The 20,459-nt window shown below is 40.7% G+C and overlaps 1 protein-coding gene across 6 annotated transcripts in view; it reads left to right on the top strand.

Annotated features, from left to right (window-relative positions):
• Positions 1 to 20,459, top strand: part of IL1RAPL2 (interleukin 1 receptor accessory protein like 2) — a 332,472-nt gene that overhangs the window by 174,285 nt on the left and 137,728 nt on the right. For all 6 annotated transcript variants that reach the window (XM_058032763.1, XM_058032766.1, XM_058032765.1 and 3 more), the window contains 2 exons: positions 9,784 to 9,970; positions 13,899 to 14,052. In XM_058032763.1, coding sequence (XP_057888746.1) covers positions 9,784 to 9,970; positions 13,899 to 14,052 — 341 coding nt within the window. The remainder of the gene's footprint in view (positions 1 to 9,783; positions 9,971 to 13,898; positions 14,053 to 20,459) is intronic.

The raw sequence follows: 20,459 nt of genomic DNA, 5'->3' as shown, positions 1-20,459 counted from the left end.
GACTTCTGAATATCTGTGGAGCGCATGACCAGCAAATCAAAATCAGATTTAGACAGCCTGGAGGGCCTGGCAGTAAAATCTGCAGCTCAACCTGTGTGCTCTCACTTCAGAGGATGTTAGGCAGGGCTTAGGGGCTTGTTGTAAGTGCCTGTCTGGAGTGCAGAATGCACCCATCAGCCCAAGAAAAGCTGCACACCTTCTCTTAGTGCTGAAAGTCTGGCTTCTGAGCAGCATGAAAAAGTGTGGTTTTGGATCCAAACAGAAATGTTGAACTAAGTCATAAGGTGAACATGTGTAAGGTTGCTTTCTCTGCAGCCATCTCTTGTGGTTCTTACAATATGTGTTTTAATGCAGTTCCTCATTTTGTTGATGGCAATACAGAATGTTTGGCTTTGCTCAGCATTCAACTGCTCGTGAAAAAGGTGATTTTGTATCTCAAACTCTGTTGGATGCAGTGTTGTAATTCCAGTTCAGCCATAGAATATTGTCTTCCATAGCTGTTACTGGCAAGTGCTTTTTTCCCTCATAGATTTACTCTGGAAAGATTTAAAGATGATACTTTCTTGTGGGCTAGTGTCTTTAATTATTGGATATCCAAGAGGAGCACATCTAAGTAGCTGATGAATTATATATCTCATTGTTACCTCTCAGCTTTGCATGTCGGTATATGATCAGCTTTCCTGTACAGTCCCAGGTGTGTCTGTAGAAGCAGCAGCATCTCACATTTGGAGCAAGTGGATTCAGCATGGCACAGGCTTTCCAGCCTATGGCACTAACATTAAATGTCACACATTAAAAGTGGGTGACATTTCCCACAATAAAATTGACTGATTCTGTATAAACAAAATCCCTGCGAGATATAGTATTCAATACTTGAATTCAGTGCTACAGCAGATACAATATAAAGTCAGTATGATTCATGATAAAATAAATTTTTTTGAGGTTCTATCACTGAGATATAATGTTTTCGCATTATCAAAATGCAGGGGAAAGTGGAATCAGAATGCTTCTACATTTGTTTCTAAAATTGTGTAAAAAGTGATGGTGCTCCTACAAATCATTTTGATGACATTGTCTTTATTGAGAGAAATCCGTTATATCTATTCTTTGCAGAAAAACAAAGATTTGTTTCTCTTCCCTGGTGATATGTGTATTTCTGCTCCCTCACCCTCCTCCTCTAAAGCTTTAAAAGAGAAATTATTCATCCTCTGTTGCTCTGAAAAACAATGTTTACTGTCGATGAGAAGCTGCAAGAACAGTCAGGGCTTCAAGCAGAAATATCCATGTTGCTTTGTGGTTGGAGGGCATCCAGTGGCTTCCCTGTTGCAGTGGCATGGACAACAATGAGAACATTGCGAATCCCTCAGTTTTCCTAATAGTGAAGTCCCAGGTTTAGATTCTTTTAAAATGACTGACCTGACTTTGTAGCCTCTACAGGTTGTCATAACAAAGCTCCCTGTGCTGAAATGCCTCAGTAATGTTTCAGCTCACTGGTTGCTCCTGAAGTGCCTTCCCTGGTGGCATTCAAACCTTGCCTAGAGCAGAGAAAGGATGCAGAATGGAAGACTGGTTCCTCATGCAGTCAGACTTTGCCTGCAGGAGAGCTGCTGCTGAGATGTTTCAGCCCTCCCCAGCCATCTCTTCTCCAACATGTCAGGGAGTTTTTATTTCCTTTCTGTTCTCCAAATAACAATGACAATGTGCTCACCCAGGTATCATTCCTGTTGGAATCCCCATGAAGCCAGCTGTAACTACAGCACACAAGTAGGAAATGTTGTCTGTGTCCCATGAGTGGACAGACAAATGGAAGGTTTCCTGGGGAAATCTATCATGCCCAAAGTACAAGATGACAGAACTACAGGGAGTTAAACTGATATTTGGTAAGTGATACTGGAGGAAAATTTCTTATTTTCTGGCCACCACTTTAAGGGAAGGCACAGCCAGGAGGACTCAGCTGTAAGACTCAAACAGTTCACATTGTAAGGACATTCATTTCATGATTCTTTCATTCCTTGTATACCCTGTGAGACAATAACTGATCCACTGGTTTTCCTGCTCAATTGCCCGTGTACAAACAGAGCAGGACCTGCCTTTCAACATTGCATCTGCAAAATAGGACTTATGTGCAGAACGAAGGCTGTGCTGCACAGGTTTTATTCCTCCAGGCAATAAAATCGTTGAGGTTTAGCAATGCAGACAAGTCTGATGGGTGTCTTGAATGCAGCTTTTGTTTTGTGTGCTAGGTGCCTAATTAAAAAAAAAAAGCATAGAGGAGTAGATATGCTAATCCAACAGTTTGTGTTTTGGAAGAAATAAAGGAGAAAGCGTTCAGTCATCTCAGAAACAGGGTATGGCAATTGCAAAATTGTTGGAAGGGAATTTCTTAATACTGTCCTGGGAGCAGTTGTTCCTGTGCCTCAGATTTATGTCGTTTGTAATGGGGCTTTTCAGTAAGACAATGTGATTTAACATTAATATCCAAGTTCTAATAGAAAAGTATTAGGAAATAAATGAAAAGGGCTTAGTCATTTGTAGTAGCAAACTTTCAAGCAATTTGCTGCCTTGTAATTCTTAAGGACATAGAAGGAATCTTCCCCCAGAGCAAACCAGCCAATTACAGGATTTCTTTTGCTGGAACAGAGTGTCTAAAGCTGACAGAGACCACCTAGTTCATGAACTGAGGTGTGATATGCTGCAATAACTTGGTGCTCTTTTGGCTTCTGCATTTCTTCTGTGTTCTGTATTGTATTTCCATATATTCAATTATAACATTTAATGACTACAATCAATGACAAGTATAAAAAAACCTCAAACCCAAGGAACACTTTTGGCCTGTGTGATTCAGCTTCAATGTTGGGAGATTTTCTCTTTGTGTCTGGGTAGTCCCTGTTGGAATGACTGACTGGTGATTTCCTTTTCAATTGCATCTGTCAAAATGCAGAGGTCATTGGGACCATGGCATGTGTGTGTGAAGGCACCCAGAAAATAAATAGCTCCTCCTGACCCTCACCATGTATGAATCAGATGGTTGTCATTTATTCTTCTTCTTTCATAAGACACACTTAAGAAACATAATACTAGGAATTACCCATGAATTTTCAAATTCACAAATTTGAAAGCCACAAATTTTCAAATCATGGCCTTTCTGTTACTGGCTGTATTGCTGACTGTACACATCCTGACATTTTTATGTTACATTTCCCTCTTAAGATGATGTCCAAGTTAAATTTAAACTTGGAGCTAAGCTTTGGTGAGAGAGACCCAACTGTGATATGCTCTACCCAAACATATCTATGCCGTATCCAAACATCTTTCATTTTTTGTCCCAGGATCTAGAAGTACAAAAGTTATCTAAAGATGGCTAAACTCATAGTGAGAAGGACAGGTCTTGCTTTTAAGTGCCTCTGGTGGGAACTAGGTTGTTGACAGGTGACTTGAGGAGACATTCCTGCATACCTATTTTTCAAGCTGTTATTAATGTGAGCCTTTTAAAATTACCTTTCAGTGACTTTGCTCAGAAGTCCTTTTCTTTTGAATAGAAAGGATATAGCCTTTCTTCACTGTAAAACATGACCCTCTGGGACATGCTGTATGTTTTAGTCAAGGTCAAATTGTCCTGTTTCTAGAGATTGGATCTTAGCAGAAAAGAAGTGCATAAAGAATAAAAATTCTTGGGGAGTGGTGGGTTAGTTCCACACAGATACTTTTTCTGCTTGAAGGGAATGGGGCCTTGAATGGTACCTCTGTCTGGATTCACCATCTCTTCCTCTGTTGGAGGAAGAAGAGATAATATAAGAGCACTGCATTTGTAACATTGTGCTGGTTTAACACTTAATTTCTGAGCTCATGCTTTCTATGGCGTCATTTTCTTTTACCGGGGTATCTTGAAAACGTGTCAGATACTAAAGGAATGGTAACATGGGATTAGGATTTTTCCATTTCAGGCATAGGAGTTGGTATTAGATAACAGCAACGAGAAAGCAAAAACAGGAGCGGAGTGTTTGGAGCAGTACCAAGGCTAGGTACCCCACACAAGCCACAGAATCACTGCACCTCTTGGCCTTTGGTTCAGGGAGCAACTACAGCACTGTCAGCCTGTTGCCCTCTCACTTGAGAGATTAATAAGAATTAAAAATCAAAAAAAATTCAGGGGTCTGTGATTTGTAACCTCTGGCTGTCACTTACAACATGTGTGGGAAATTGATCTTTTCCAGACAATGACCCAAATATGTAGGAGTGAGTGGGACTCACTGAGAAATAAGTTAACACTCAAGTGAAACCTTGGAAGAGTAAGTTGTTTTTCGAGATGATACATTTGTGCAATCTGAAAAACAACAATGATGATAAACAACTTATTTTTCTTTAAGCAGATCATCAAACCATGACCTTGGTAACCATTGTGTGAACTGTAAAATTTGGACAGGAATAAATTTATTAAACTCCTATGAAGTGAGAGGAAAACAGTCAAATGCTCAATTAAGTCTAAGAGCTGATAAACCAGCACATTTATAGAGCAGCCAGTCTGGTTGTGCATTAATGCTTCAGATGCATAAAGATGGTTGGTGGTGTAGTTACTGCTTGTTGGAGGTTAGGATTTTTCTCTTTTTTTCCTTCTTTCATTTGGGAATGAAAAAAATGGGAATTTTGTTCCATTTGTTACCTAAGAGATGATAACAAATGGTAGTTAAGAGACAAAATAAATGGTCAAGGTGGGGGAAAGGGTTCTGCTGGTTACTCTCTTACCTGAGGAGTTTTCTCCTTGGAAGGGCTGAGATGCCATGAGATTTTGGCTGGGGGTGAGGGGCTGGCCTTTGCCTGATCTCACTCTCAGATCGGAGGGGAATGGTCAGGTTACTGCCACTATGGGGAGAATTCTCTGCTGTGTGGAATCCAGCCCTGTACTGCTCCTGCTGCAGGTGAGCCTTTGCTCCTAAGAGGAGCCACTGAACTGGGACCTTATTAAAACCTGATCACACTGGAAAGGACCCTCACCATCCACTCAGGTGCTTCAGGGGAAAATCCCAGAACCCTGACCTCCCCCTTCCCAGAGGCTGCGTCTCCCAGCTGCGTGCGGTACCTGCTCACAGAAACCCGGCTGCAGCTGCCCAGCCCCGGTGTTTTCCACACTGCCTCCTTGGGCTTTTTTTTTACACTTTAAACTCAGCATCCCTTGCCCAGCAGGACACCCCGTGGCTGCAGCTGAGGAGTTTCTGCTGCAGTTTGTTTGCCACCCTGGATTGTGCCCATCTCTGCTGCCCCAGCTCCACTCCAAGGTTCGGGCTGCACCAATGTCACTATCCGGCCCGCCCACCATTAGCGTGCGAGGGAGTCGCGGCCACAGCGCCCCCTGCAGGCCCGGGGGAACCAGCGCCCCCTGCCCGGCCAGGAGCCAGCAGCGCCCCTGCTGGCCGTGCCCGGAGCTGCGCCAAGGGAGGCTGGGCTGGGTTTGTGCTCTGCTGTTGGCAGCATTTTAAATTTATGTTATCCTGTATCTTCGCCTGAAAGCCCCGTAATTTCAAAGTTATAGTAATTTGGAGGGAAGTAGGTCGCATTTTCTATTCCAGGGGAGGTTCTTGCCTTCTTTGGCAGACATCTGTCCTTCGAATCAAGACATTGCTGTTGTTGCTCTAACTCAAAATGAGCTAAGATGAATGTAGAGGTTGATCTATTCAGTCCTGCAGTCAGTGAGCCAATAGAATGTCACAGCCAGAGTGTTCAGGGACATGGTGAGAGTTCTAAGCGTGAGGTGTGCTGTTCCCTGAGCACTGCTTTGATAAATATACTTCCCAGCTTTTGGATCTATCACTGAAGTCTTAGAATGTAATAAAAAAGCCAGTACAATGAAAAATGAATCTATAAGGGGAAAAAAACCTAGTGTGAATCCTCTTGTATAAATATGCAGTTCAAAATTAGGTGGGGTTTTTAAATCTAATATACAACCACATTTCTGCCGTCTTTCCTCTTTATAAGAAAATAAATAGGGGTGGCTGGGGGTGATTCTGAGCATATTAGAGAAAAAAATTTTCTACTTTACTCTTTTAACAAACGACCCTCACTTAGCAGAAACACAAATGAAAAAAAGGGTGCTTTTTTTCAAAAGTTGTGAATATTTACTTTAATTTGAATTCAGCCTTGGGGCTGATTAATTGTCTTGAATCCAAAACAAGATGAAAAATAATTTAGAGTCTGAAACTCCAATTTCGAATGTCCTTATCCATTTCTTTATATCCTCCCTGTTTCCCTTTTGTCCTTGCTTCGAAATCAAGCCAAACACAGTCTTGCTTGCTTTTGTTTTTAGACCTGTTAAACTCCCTTGGTTCTCCCTCTGCTTTTCTATTTGGTTCAGAGCTGGCTTCAGTTTGTGGTTCAGAGCCAGCTCCAGGTGGCCTGGGGATTACAGATGCCTTGCCACCAGAAGAAAGGAAACTGCTTTGTGAACTTTGGCAAAGCTAAGCTCTTCTTCCTATTTCCAGACGAGAGAGTGGGCCCAGTGTGTAACTATTCCCTTGGAACAGAGAATTACAGGTCTTCGTTTCAGTGTGAAAATTCAATACAATTTTTCTTCTTTGCACTGTGGAACGGTTCTTTCTTTTTTTCCCTCTTCCTGTTCCCCACATGACCACTACTACTTCTTGTAGAATTAGAAGCCACTAGAAATCAACTCCTATGGAAAATGAATGGTTTGGAAACGTTTCAGAAAAGACAAATTGTTGAAAGACCCACTTCCAGACCCATGGGTTTGTATTTCCTTTACATGTATATGGCAAATGTACATTCTGACATTTTCTTGTGGATTCCAATATTTGCTACTTAGATACAACTCTTCTTACCTGGCCGCACAATACCAAGATCACCACTGGAAGCCCTCCAGCATCTTCCTCACCCACCTTGAAGCTGCTTGCTTTTCATTCCTCTTGGCTACTGTTTCTGACAGCAAAGCCCAGGTTACCTGTAGTTTTGCTCTTGTTATTTTTTGTTCTTCTTGTATCTGCCTTTCCTCATTAGAAATGGCCATATAACCTTTCCTGCCAGCCACGGACTGCTGGGAGCACTGACCTCCCCCATCAAGCTCCATGACCATGTACGAAAACAAAAGTGGATCCTTCCTTTAATAATTCAAAGGCCATCTGTTTAGCTTTAGATTCTGAAAGAAGAAAATCAAAAACCTGGGGTTTGTGCTAGTTCATCTACATACCTCTACCAACAAAAAAAAAAAAAAAAAAAAAAAAAAAAAAAAAAAAAAAAAAAGAAAAATGAGAAAGACTCTTACCTTTAACAATTTAAATGCAGGTCATGAAGGAGAGCACTTGTGGACACAGGGGTCCTGAAAAAAATTGGAAAGAAAGAACTGGATTCCTTCCCTACGCAGCAACTCTATGGCCTTCCTGAGAGAACTCTTTAGGTGGGCTCCCATCAGTGTCCTGTGTGGCCAGGCCCACCCTGTTTCTGTCTGCTTGCCAGGTGGTATAAACAAAGTTGTACCTCTTTGTGATCCCCCTTCTGAGTTCTCCCTCAAGCTGTCAATTTTAGAGAGCCCCTTTGTGCCTCCAGAGCCCATAAGGCAGGGAAGACACCAAGAAAAAATCAGCACAGATGCATCAGCTGCTCAGAGAACTGAGAGAGGAAATCTAATGGCCCAGCCTTGGGGAACAGCTTGCCCAGCACAGCAAGGCATGGCTCACAACTTAGCAGACTTCAGCTCCAGACTTCTCCTCAAAACTGAGAAAAACAGCAAGGCTGATCAAAATACTGATTCCTTTTGCACATGCCTTGAAATATCACTGTTTTCTAGAGCTGACTAGATTAAAGGAAGACTCCTGCTTCAGTCACTGACATTCCTGCAGAAATTGCCCTTTTCTGGATTACCAGCAGCAGCAGTAATGTGAGTGGCTGGTGAAGAACCATCCATGAAGCTTTCAAGTCTATTGCTTTTGGCTTAGTGAGGGCTTTCTTCATCATGAGCCTGAATAGATTTATTGTCTTGGTCATGGAGTGTGAACAAAAGTGATAGTACTCCCCAGGCACTTAGTTTCCTCAATTCTACTCAATTCTAATTGTAACTAATGAAAAGCATACTGCATTTTTAGGTTGTGGTTCCAGGAAGCATTTTAAATAGAAGTAGCCTCCAGCACTGTTCAAAATGCAGTCTAAATAATGCAAGATTGTTAGGAGAAAATACAGCACTATTAAATAACACCAAGTAATGGACAACTATTCAAAGGCATTATTTTTTATTAGCCTGGATCATTATTACAGAGCACATGTGACCTTACTTGCACTCCGTAATACTTATAGTCATTCAGGAAAGCTAAATAATCATTAATTGTAATGATTACACTGAGTGGTTATATCCATATTTTTTGGATTTTCAGTGCAGTAAAAAAATCTCAAATATGTTTTGTTTTCTTCCTACAAGAAGGGCAACCCTTTTCAAAAGGTAATTTAGGAGAAAGTTGACTTATTTTCCCTAAATTATATAAGCCCACCCCAAATGATGGATTGTTTTCAGTCCAGAGAAATTTTCTTTCAGGTAAAATAATATGTTTTGTGCAGTTTGTGAGAATGAGAACTTTATTATAGACTCTCAACTAAAACAAATCACATCAGTGTGCAAAGTGAACTTTTTCACTCAGAGGCGAGGGAATGGACAAAATATCCACCAATTTTATTACACAGATGTACAGGTGGCATTTTGAGGGGAAGTGAGAAGGAAGGATAAAGTCTGTGGTTTTGCTGAATGCATAACACTAATGATGCTGAAAATGGGATGTTTCTGAAGATTGCCTCCTGATTTGCCTTGCAAATGGCTCTGTCTGCCAATGCCTGTATATGCCACACCTTTGACAAGAACCCATTTGTAGTGTTTTGCCAGCACTTGTTTAGCATGAAGCTTTGAGCTCTGGTGAATTGTCCCTGTAGACCTTTTTATTTTCTTCCCATCTACAGGCTCCCTTGACAGAAGGAAATGTAAAATATTTGTTATTGAGCATTTTTGGCTTTTTCTTTAAATAAAAACCACTGTCCTGGGTTTAGTTGGTGGGAGTGAGAAGTCAGCATCTTTAGTGTCAGAAGAATATTTCAAAATATATCAAAACATTTATTTTCCAAGTGAAATCCATTTTGTCTGTGACAGTAATGGGTGAATGGGTCTCCCTGTCTTATTCTTGATGCATTAGCTTTTTCATTTTATTTTCTCCTCCCCATCCTGTTGAGGGGAGTGAAGGGTGCAGCTGGTGGGAGGCTGGCAGCTGGTTCAGGTCAACACACTACAGTATCATGTGCTGTAGAATTTTGTACAGGGGTTCTTTCTCAGGGAGAAATCCTTCCTGTGTGATGTGATCGAACATCTAGCACATGACCCTTCTTCTCAAATGTATAGCACTGCACACTGGAGTGAAATCTCCTGACTGTGGGAGAGAACAAGGGTAAGGATAAGTGTGGGGGGATACGGAGGAAATGGGACTGTGTCTCCTGACCAACATTTGAGGTGCCAACAGGTTCTTGTGTTCATAGACTTGCAAGCTCGAAAGACCTGCTGTGCTGGGTTGGATCACTTGTCAACAATATTTCTTCAAGGTTCTTCATAGTCTTCACAGTCAGAAGTGAGCTTTTATGTTTCCTAGTAATTCTTCTGGGCTGGAAATGCACAGCATGGCTGTCACTATTTGAATGTGTCACTCAAGTGTTTGTGAAAATGAGGGCTTGACAAAGAAACTTTCTGTGCCAAAACAGACATGGTGAAAAGAAGGCAGGATAAACAAAACCATCTTTCTGTCCCTGCAGAAACTCTACGTATTGCATGAAGGTCTCCATGTCCTTGACGGTAGCTGAGAATGAATCTGGGCTTTGCTACAACAGCAAGATCAGATACCTGGAAAAATCAGAAGTCACTAAAAGAAAGACAATCTCCTGTCCTGATATTGAGGATTACAAAACAGCCAATCAAGAGCCAGATGTGGTGTGGTACAAGGTAACTATTGCTGTCTTATTGCTGTTGGGCTGAAACTCTTCAAATCTGTGTACAGATTTACTTTTTGAGTAAATCTACTCCAGAGGCACTGGTGGAAGCCAATGGGAGGGGATATTCTTTTCCATTATGCTGGAATATTTAGAGATTTTCACCCAGGCAGGGAGCATAAATTGAAACAGAACACTAGATAGATAAATAAATATGAGGAAGTCTTTGAGATTTCCTTCTTTATTTCTTCTGCTGAAAAGAGAAATCCTTGTGTTCATGAGAACCTGCCAATTCACTGGTAGTCAGGGAATTTGGACTTGACCTATGAAATACCATCAGACAAGACACTGATGATGCCTGCTCATTGTGTGCAGAACCTGCTCTGCCTTCCAAAATGCTTCTCTGTGTTGAGGGATTAATGAATCTGAGCTAGTAATTGCATCAATTTACTGGGAGTTAACTGTAATTTAAACATGCTCTTAATTATGCCTGAATAGAATTCCACGTGTACATAATATAGCATTTGCTGTGAGGATTTGTTTTAACAGTAGTATGAGCTTCACTTCTGGCTAGAATTACACTGCATTAAATATTTATTTTTAAAGATTTCCCCAATTAATGCCATTGATATATGCTCAGCTCAGTTATGCTTATTAGAACTGTTTTGACAAGATGTGTGGGATTTTTTTCAAAGTAAATGTGTGTGTCAAGGCATGATTGAATGAATGGGATTTAAGAGTAAGAGCAGTTTCATGAAAAATCAGCTGGCAGAGGGAAAAGGTATATTACATCTTGAGTGTGCAGTCTTAATCCATTTCCATCATGTCTTTTCTACTACTAGGTTGAAAGGAGGGCTAAGAGAACAATCAAAATGTCAGGTGAAGGACAGGTGGTTGTTAACTACCAGAAAAATAGATTTTTGAGGTACTGCGACTTAGATTTCAAGGAAGGAAAAAGGATGCATAATAGTGCACACCTTAATTACTTGGGGGAAAAACCCCCAAACATTTCAGATGTCTAAGGAAAGTAAATAGTCTAGATAAAGAAACTTGCAGATTCTTCTAGCAGGTAAACATATTGCAAAAGGAGAAAAGAGCAATTAATTGGTTAAAGCCTTTGGAGGGAACTTAGAGCACTGTCCAGTACCTGGAGGGGGCTTAGAAGATGATTGAAGAGGGACTTTCCACAAGGGCATGTAGAGACAGGACAGGAGGGAATGGCCTTGCACTGAAGGGGGGTAGAATTAGATTAGATGTTAATTTTTTTCCTGTGGGAGTGGTGAGGCACTGGCACAGGTTGCCCAGAGAAACTGTGGACTCCCCATCCCTGGAAGATTTCAACACCAGTTGGATGGGGCTTGTAGCAACCAGGCTTACTGGAAGCTATCCCTGCTCATGCAGGGGAGTAGGAAAGAGATGATCTGTAAGGTCCCTTCCAACCCAAACTATTCTGTGATTCCACGCAATGAGTCATACAATTGAGCACTTACTTTTTTAGGGAAATTAGCAGACCTCTGACAGTCAAATTTAGATTGTTTTCAGAATATAAAAACTCATAAGAATTTTGTTTCTCAGTCATTTTCCAGCTTCTCCCCTTTTTTGCTTTTAGTTTTGTGTATTAAATATATATTATCAAGCATTTTCAACATAATTTTGTAAAGCTGGCATAGTCAGCAGAATAAAAAATAATTAGCTAAAATTTTGGAAAGAAAGGCTTATAAATAATCATTAATAGGAAGCACTTCAAGAGCATACAAAAAGAAATAATAAGGAAATTAGTGGTACAATTCCACCAAGACAACTCCTCTATGTAAAACCACAATAGCACAAACATTGTTTTTACTAAATTATTACTCTTTGTAGTAGTAAATCCTTCCTCTACTCCTGTAGTGTCATCCTTCTTATTGCAAATTTTATGTGCTTTATATAAAAATATAAAGCATATAAAAATGTATCTTCCATCTCTTTGTTCCTATGCTTTTAAAAATAAAGTAGCGAATATAAAACTGGTAGCACAGGTTATTTCAATGCTGCACTAAAGGGTGCATATCTGAAATATGCTTACTTTGTGTGTTCTGGGAATTGTATTCCTTCTAAATTAGGATTAAATAGGACTGGATCATATTCTTTGCCCAGTGTTCAGATTTAGTTACACTGAGTAGGTGGTTGATGTACCTTTCAATAAATCCAAAATTTCAAGTTCAAATCAGAAATGATTTAATGGCATTTCCTGGCTCAGATCTGTGTCCTGAGTGAGTCTCAGCACAGTAGATGGGATCTGGGTTCTGGTCCTTCTCTATCACCAGTGTTAACTGAAGTTCACTTGCAAGACAAGATGATGCTTCCCTTACAGCTGTTCTTTGGAAACAGAGAGATGTGCTGATCACTCTGGTACCTGCCGTAGTGTTGCACAGCTTCTGGATCTGAAATCTGATTATTTTGTGACTGAATTTGGCCTCCTAGGGACAGGGAGAACTCTTTAGTGCTCCCTTTTCAAGTGCAAGGCCAGAAACTCTCAGTCCTGTCTTTTTATTTCTTTGTCGTGCTCCTTGAATTTAGAATTTGACATGGATTTGGAATGTGTATGGAGTCCATGAAAAATTTATGTTTGTGTCACGCTGATCTCTTACTGTGGTACAATATATTTGCATGTTGACGTATTTTCTTGTTTGGTTGTTTTCTTAAGAGAAAGCTTTGTTCTATTTTGTTTTCTGTGTTTCTGACACTGCTGTTGCAGACGAGCAGAAAATGGGGCATAGGTGTGGGCATGTCACCAGTCTCTGAAGTTGCTGAGCCTGATGTAACTGATGTGAGAGTGCAGCAGTCTGAGAGCTTAGTCCAAGCTGCCACCTTGAGAGAGGGAGTAGAGAGGCATTGAAGGTACTCAGGCCCTATGTTGCTTTGTGTTTCCTGGGTGCAGGATTAGCCAGAGCCTCTCAAGCTGCTGGGACTACTGAGTGCTTTAGAGAACTCAAAAAGTGTGATTTTGTTGCAGGGAGAATAGGCTTGATGTTAAAGGTATTTAGAGGCAATAAATACATTATCTTAAGGTGCCATTTTCAAGAGACAATGGTTAGATTTGAACGGTGCTTTTAGTTCAGAGCATTCCAAGAATGGTTCAATCATGAGTGCTGTTCACATGGAAAGTGACTGATCTGCCTGCAAGGATCCAGTATGATGGGAAAGAGAGAACCTCTTCTTGCACTGTATCACACCCTGTCCAGAAGGACTGAAACATGCTTCCAGCAGGACCACAGTTTGTAGCAATGAACCTAAATCTGCCAAACAACAGCTAAGGACTGGGTGGGTGAAGTCTGTGAGAGTTGCAGGCTATCAGTGCCATGTCCTGCATCACAGGGTGCGCAGGAGGTGATGTTACAAAGTGCCTGGTGATGAGAAAATACTGAATCAAAGCTCTTCAGATGCTGGAGAAGCTGGTGATGAGAAATAAGGCTGTAAGGAAACCAGGCTTCTGAATTCTCTCAAAAAACTGCTGTTCTTCCTGTTTTCTTCTACTGGTAAATGGTTCTGGCCTGGGACTATGTATAAAATTTGCCTTCAGGCTAACTCTTAACAGATGTTGCCCTTACTCCCTTCAAATAGAGATATATTTTAATGGTCCATTCCAAAGGAGAGGTTTTGGCATTTGTTATGAAGAAAAAGAAGATACTTAACCATTGCTTGAGGGCACCATGTATTAAACACAGCCCATGTGATACAGTAGGAATAACTGAACCTTAAAAACATTTCTGTTTAATTTCAGTCTTCAAATTAATTCCAGTTTCAGATCGCTCTGCTTTATGAAATTATATTTGAATTTTAATTGCAAAATATATCTAGGTGGTTGTTTCCTTATGTATAATACTGAAAATATGATCACACAACACTGTCTTATGGTGTAAAAGCCAGGTAATTTTGTCACTGGATTTTTTTTTTTGCAGGAATGTGAGCCGAAAATGTGGAGAAGTGTTGTAATTCAGAAGGGAAATACTCTCTTGATTCAAGAGGTCCAGGAAGAAGATGGAGGAAATTATACCTGTGAACTAAAGTTTGAAGGCAAGCTTATACGAAGGACGGTTGAATTGAAGGTTACTGGTAAGAATCTTTTTTCTATGCCAATAGGAAAAAAATTAAAGCTTTGAAATAATAAGAAAAAATGGTACTCACATGTCGGTGAAATCTGTCAGTGAATCTGTTTGACAGAAATAAGTCCAAAGCAAATCCCAGTATCTGAGCAGTCCCAGACTCAGGAAAATTTATATCAAGAACTTCTAAAATTCCACAGGAGAGTACTTTTACCTTTTGCTTTGCACAAAACCTGGAAATGCTCCATATTTTTAAGTTTTTCTTTAATTTATGATGATCAACTGTTCTAGTCTAAGGGTTGTCTTTAGTGAAGAGGATGGCACAACCTATTCCAAGAAGGAAGTTGGCAATATTGGGCTGTCAAAACAAAGTAACCTGCTTATCAGGAGGCCATACACTCTATGGTTCTCACTCCATGAAGTATTTACCAGACAACAGTATTTTTCTGTCTATTTTTGCCAGGTATCAAAAATGAACAGCTAAAATAAGTATTGTCTACTGATATATTCTTGTTCCCTTTTCATCTCATTGTACAGTATGACATCTATAATTATTACTTTGCCTTCTGTGTCTGTGGAACTTTGCAAGTACCTGAAAACAGTTGAGGTTTTCTTCAGCCTTTCACACAAAACCATATAAACAAATGGTTAGGTATCTTCCCCACATACTGATTAAAACAGGCCCCTACTCAAAGCGGTACCTGGTAGAATTCCTCTTATATCAAACGGAACTGTTCCATATGATGTTTCTAATACGTTCTTGAAAAAAAGTCTTCCCTTTGAGTGGAATCTGATTTTTTATTCTTGTCATTATTTTTCATTTTCAGTGAGTTCTTTTCCCTGTGTGCCCTATGTCATGTGACCCTTTATTGTCCATTTTTGGTCATGGACAGAGCTCTAAAATACTGATTTGACCTACCTGATTCTAGACCTAGATATGAAAGAAGATATAATGCATGAAGATCTAATACCTGCTTTGTGGGTGGTTGCTACCCTAAGTAGCATGCTGGTCTTCAACCAGAATGTGAACTAAGTTTGACAAAGTGAAAATGAGATGCAGTTAACTCAATTCCTCATGATGGGTATTTTATGCTCTCCCTCTCATCATGACCTTGCTAGAAGTCATGTGTTCCCTTCATTATTTAAACACTATGGTGTATTTATACTTCACAATTTAAGGAATTTGTCCTAAACTAAATATAGACTTTCTTACAGTTATTTCTCTTACTAAAAAGTTCATTATCTGTATTATTTAAAATGTAAGTATGAAATATGTCTGTGTTCTCCATTTTCAAAATGCTTGAGAAGGAGAAGATTTTTCCTCTTTTAATTTGGTGTGAATTCACATTGCATTAAATTTTGTTTAGTTTATAAAAGCATATATGTTTGTAAACACCTTTTCCAAATGGAAATGTTTGGGAGATGTATCTGATGTTATGTGTTTGCTTATTGAATCTCTCTAGATATCTGAAAGAGGCTAGTAAGTTTATGTAAATAAAAACCTAAAAATGTGGATCACAGCTACAAATGACAGCTTGAATGAGCCAGTTGGTTTCTCCTGTTTTTTTTGTTTTGTTTCAGTTGGTGAATTTTACATGTTACTGTAGGTTTAGATCTTTGTGGGGGAGAGGTCAAAGAAAACTTGTACAACAAACAGCAAAGGATTGCTTGTGTTGTGTGGCTGTCCAAGCCAGGGGAGGGGTCCTGAGGTCAGATCACAGGCTGGGAGCAGGTACATGACATCCTCAGGGACTTGGCTGAATAAATGTTGTGGTCCTTCAGGACTCATCTCAGTATATCCAGGTCTTTCTTGAATTGGAATTGGTGTTGCACTGGGCCCCATTTTTCATCTGTCTGAAAATGGATTCTCATCAAAATATTAAACCAGGGGAAGCTAAAGGGAGAACCAGAGCTCTGACTTCTGAACCTGCTGGTCTTTAAAATCACTGTTAGCAAATACTTTTAAGGCTGGGGTAGAATTGTCTCTGCTAGCCTGCAGCACAGATGTGGAGAAAAGGATCATGCCTGCTGTTTTCTTCTGAAGGAGCTTTGTGATGCTGTTTTTCTATTACTGGTACTTATTACCATGTCTGAATTGGCATTTATTGGCAAGTGTCTGAGTTCCTCTAACAAAGATTTTGAACAGAAAGACTCTGTTGGGTACTGCTAGCAGCCATGGTAACCTGAAATTGTTATTGAAGAGTTATTCTGAAAGTGAAATGGGTAACTCTATGTCTCCCTTGAGCAAGGAGAGGTGCACTGCCATGGAGAGAGGGGAAGCTGACTTAGATTCCCTGTAGTTTTTCAGGCATTTGCTGAAGTACACAGTACAAAGTGCACCAGTTAGGTGGATGAAGTTATTTATCTCTTGGTTGTAAGACAAGGATCTTTTCTTCTTTGAAGTCACATCAAATATGGTACGTGAGGTTTTTAATCCTTTGTGAAGGTTGTGGTACTTATGTAAGTAGCAATATGAAATATTTGCTGTTTGTAGCTAAATGCAGAACGGGCATCTAAACAGTGAAACTTGAAATCAGAATAAATGCAGTGCTGTCATAACAGAAACTACATCAAAAGCTTTAGGAAAATTTCAAGGTACAGGAGCCAGAAGCACCATTTTAACTTGCTGTTGGTAAAACTAATCAGAGTAGTTAATGAGATCCCAGCCAAATGCAGAAGTTCTGCTGAAGATGTGATCCCGCAAGCCAGGCTGATCAAGGTCACAGCAGACAAGAGAGCAGCTGTGGGCCGAGGGAAGGATGTCTGCCTGTTTGATATTTATATCAGTGTTGCCTAAGGATTTATTTGAAGTAGAGGCTTTCAATTGGGACACAACCCTGCTCTTATTATTTCTCCAGCAAAGTCCAGTGATGTCATTAGAGCTATTAGAAGGTGTTCCCTTAATTTCCTGTGACAAAGTCTCAGCACAGTTGTCTTAGTGGCTGTGCCTGTGGCAGGGAGCTGCAAGGACAGTGTGCTTTCCTTGGATCCTGTCTTGCCTTCTGGCCTTTGCAGGCCCAACTGGAAGATCTCAGTGGGCCAGTTAGAGGCGGGAGGAGAGTTCCTCCTCCCTTTCTTCTGTGACTAAGTCACGATATGAGCAAGTGTGAAATAATTTGTAACAAAAAATCTCAGCAGTCTTAGATGGAAACTGAAAGCTCTCAGTGTGTGATGCCTGGCCAGGGGAAGGCACACAGAGAGACCTGAGTGGATTGGGAGGTGAGCAGAGCCGAAAGCCAACAGGTCAGATGGCATTTGCAGGAAGGGCCAGCTGGACACAGGCATGGCAGTGTCATTTTCTGGCTGCAGTGGGTAATGAACAGCTGGGTGGGATTCAGTTGATAAAGGACTTCAGAGGCTGTAGCTCTTCAGGGTGCTGAGGGAAAGGCTTGCAGCCTAGAATATATTTGAAAAATATTTTGACAGAAAGTATTTATAGGGAAAAAATCCTGAGCTACAATACAGCACTAATGAGCAGTGCCTAAATCTTGGTGTTTGGGTGCATTTAACAATAATAGATTGTCAACAAACCAGCTTTTTCATCACTAGTTCTTCATGGGTTTGTTATAATATGCAGACAGATGTGAAACAAGTCTTGTCAGCTTTTTTTTGCTGAAGAAACATGACAACAGTGTTATCTCTTAGCAAATAACATATAACCCTTCAGTCTATGTAAAAAAAATATATTGATACCATTTCACTTTGCTTCTTGGTAGTTTTAGAGTTACAAACAAGTGAGATTAGAAACTGTGATCTAGGGTTCTAAAGTGTAAAAATGTAACAGAAACTAAGTTTTTAATTAGATAATAAGGTAGAGCGCATCCATTTAGAAGAAACCTGAATGCACTAATATAAAGTTACAGATAATCTACATTATTAGAATTTATTAAAATTACAGTTATTCAGGAATATCAACAATCAAAAGCATTTTAATGAGCATTGTAAATGCCAACATTCATTAAGCAGTTATATTATTCAGATTAAAAGAAAAAAAAACCCAGACTTAGAATGCAGTGTTGGTTTTGAAAGAAAATTTCTGCATCTTCCTGTTTTCCCCAGCCCTAACAACAAGTTTACTCTGTCTTGATGCACAGCAATATTTCAATAGCTTTGAGAGTGAAAAGGTGCCATTGTGAAAAACACCTGCTGTGTTTATCTGCTCCTTCAGCACTCTTTTTGCTTTGGAACACTGGTCTGTAAAGGCACAGGCTGAGAAGAAAATGCAAGAAGACATATCTTGGAGCTTTGGGAAAGGGTGATGCCTCTGAGAAGAGAGCAAGACCTGCTCTCGCAGCGTGGCCCAGGTGCCCCTGGCAGATGAGGCTGTTTGCAGGGATGTGTTTCTTCAGGGACAGCTGTGCTAGAGGAAGAAATTGCCTTGCTCTTTCTGCTGCCTGTGGAAAGAGGTGATTTGTGAGCTTGTACTGGTGAATTATTTTCAAGTATGACAGCAGAAGGTGGCCATCTGACCAACTTCATAAACTGCTGGTGATGGATTGGAGTGACATGCAGGAGTTACTGGACCACACTGTCCAGGAGCTCTGTCCTCCAAGTTTCCTTCATCGTCTACTCTGGCATATTCTTCACAGGCTGCTAAAATGCCTGGCTGTTCCTAAAAGTCATTTGCGCAGCAATATCTGTTTTGACCATCGTAAATGACAAATTATTCCACATGGCTACTTGAGTTGAATGATTCTGCCTGAATTCACTCTTTGGTCATAGTTTTTCAATTAAATTATTTCAAGTCTCATTACATCTCTCACTTTTCAAATTACACCTGCTTCTGTTGCTAGATTTTGTTTGTGGGTTTGGAACCCCTTTATTGGCAAAAGTAATTGATGGTTGGTTCCACGGAGAAAGCCATGGAGGAAGCCATGTTGTGGCAGTTTTGTGTTCTCCTTGGGATGCCTGTTGCAGCTGCAGTGTGCCTGGAGCTCTGGGCTTTGTGGTTTTTGGAACCCTAACCCTAGGCAGCAAAAAGGCTGGTTCCAAGGAGAAAGCTGTGGAGGAAGCTATGGTTTTTTTAATTGAAGTTTTGCAGGATATTTCTTGTGAAATTTCAAAATTTTCCCCAAATGCAAGCTCTGGTTCCTGTCAGCACTCAATATCTCAGCTAATCCTGTAGATCTGGGAGTTGCTTGAAGTGCAGTTGTGCTTTATTGTTGATTTTGGCCAGCAGCTCTAATGAGGGCTGTTAGCTCCCTTCTCCCTTATTTGTTTGTATTTTCAAGCATGGGTCAGAGAGTCTGTTGTCTCAAATAAAGCAGAAAACATTTCAAGGAAAGCCTAAAGCAGCCTGTGAATTTTCCTGATGAAGCAGCCTGAAAAGCACTCCAAGGTAAAACATGGTGACGTGCGGGTGGTGGTGGCTGCTCTGGCCTTCAGGGTTTGCTGCTTCTCACTCCCTTGCATCACCACTACTGGTGGGCATGGGAAGTGTTTGCTGTACTTGGAGCTGTCTCCCTTTTTCTGGAAGCAGATGCTCCTTCTTGAGAGCTCTATTTGTTTAGCTCCACATCTCCAAAAGAAAAATTTCCCCTGTTTAGTGTTCACCAGAATTCTAAAGCGATATTGAAGCTGTCAGCAGCTGTAGGGACGTGCTTTTTATTCTTTCCCTCCTCTCCTGGCTTGGCAGCTTTGGCCTTTCTTTGCCTGCTGTGAACAATGTTCAGCTCACTCCCAGTGCTTGGCAGTCCTCGTCACTTCTGACGTACGGCCTGGGATGCCTGGCCCCTGTTGCATCCCATGCAAGTGTTCCAACCAGAGCTCCCCTTTGGCAGGAAATGTGCTGTTTTCAGCTGAAAGCCCAACTCCTGCTCCCTGTAACTTCTTGGGGAGCTCTGGAGTACAGGCAGGGAACACTGGAATATTGGCACTTCCTACTTTAGAACTATTTTTGTTCTTAACAGGCAATTTAATCCGTAAGTCGGAACTCCCTCCTATACTTTGTAATACAGAGAGCAAATCCCTGTGCAGAAAGCTCCTGGAGCAAGGGGGTGATGGATGCTTGCACCCTGTTTCCTTGGCTGATACAAGGTTGGATCTCCCAGCTTGGCTTGGGAGAATGAAAGGAGAAGGGGGCTCTCACTGTGGCTCTCCTGGCACCTGCCTGTGTGCCATGGTGGCTTTGGGTATCACTACCCAAATAGTGTCACAAAGAAAGATACAATGATTATCCAGCCAAGGCTGCTGAGCTCAAAATAAAGTGTGCATTTTCATATTTTCCTCAAATGAAACATAAGCAGCAAAGAGGGATAAAAACTGGTGAGATTTTCAGTTTCTTTTTTAGTTCATGGTGTTAGTGCATTCCATTAACTAATGAACTGCATTTATAGTGGTAGATGCAGAAAGGCCTTCCTGCCTCTAAGAAAACATTTTTTTCATAATAGAACTTTTACCAATATTTGGGCCCAGAAG

This window comes from Melospiza georgiana, chromosome 12 (assembly GCF_028018845.1).
Source record: "Melospiza georgiana isolate bMelGeo1 chromosome 12, bMelGeo1.pri, whole genome shotgun sequence".
NCBI lineage: Eukaryota > Metazoa > Chordata > Aves > Passeriformes > Passerellidae > Melospiza > Melospiza georgiana.
This window is presented reverse-complemented; position numbering and strand designations above follow the sequence as displayed.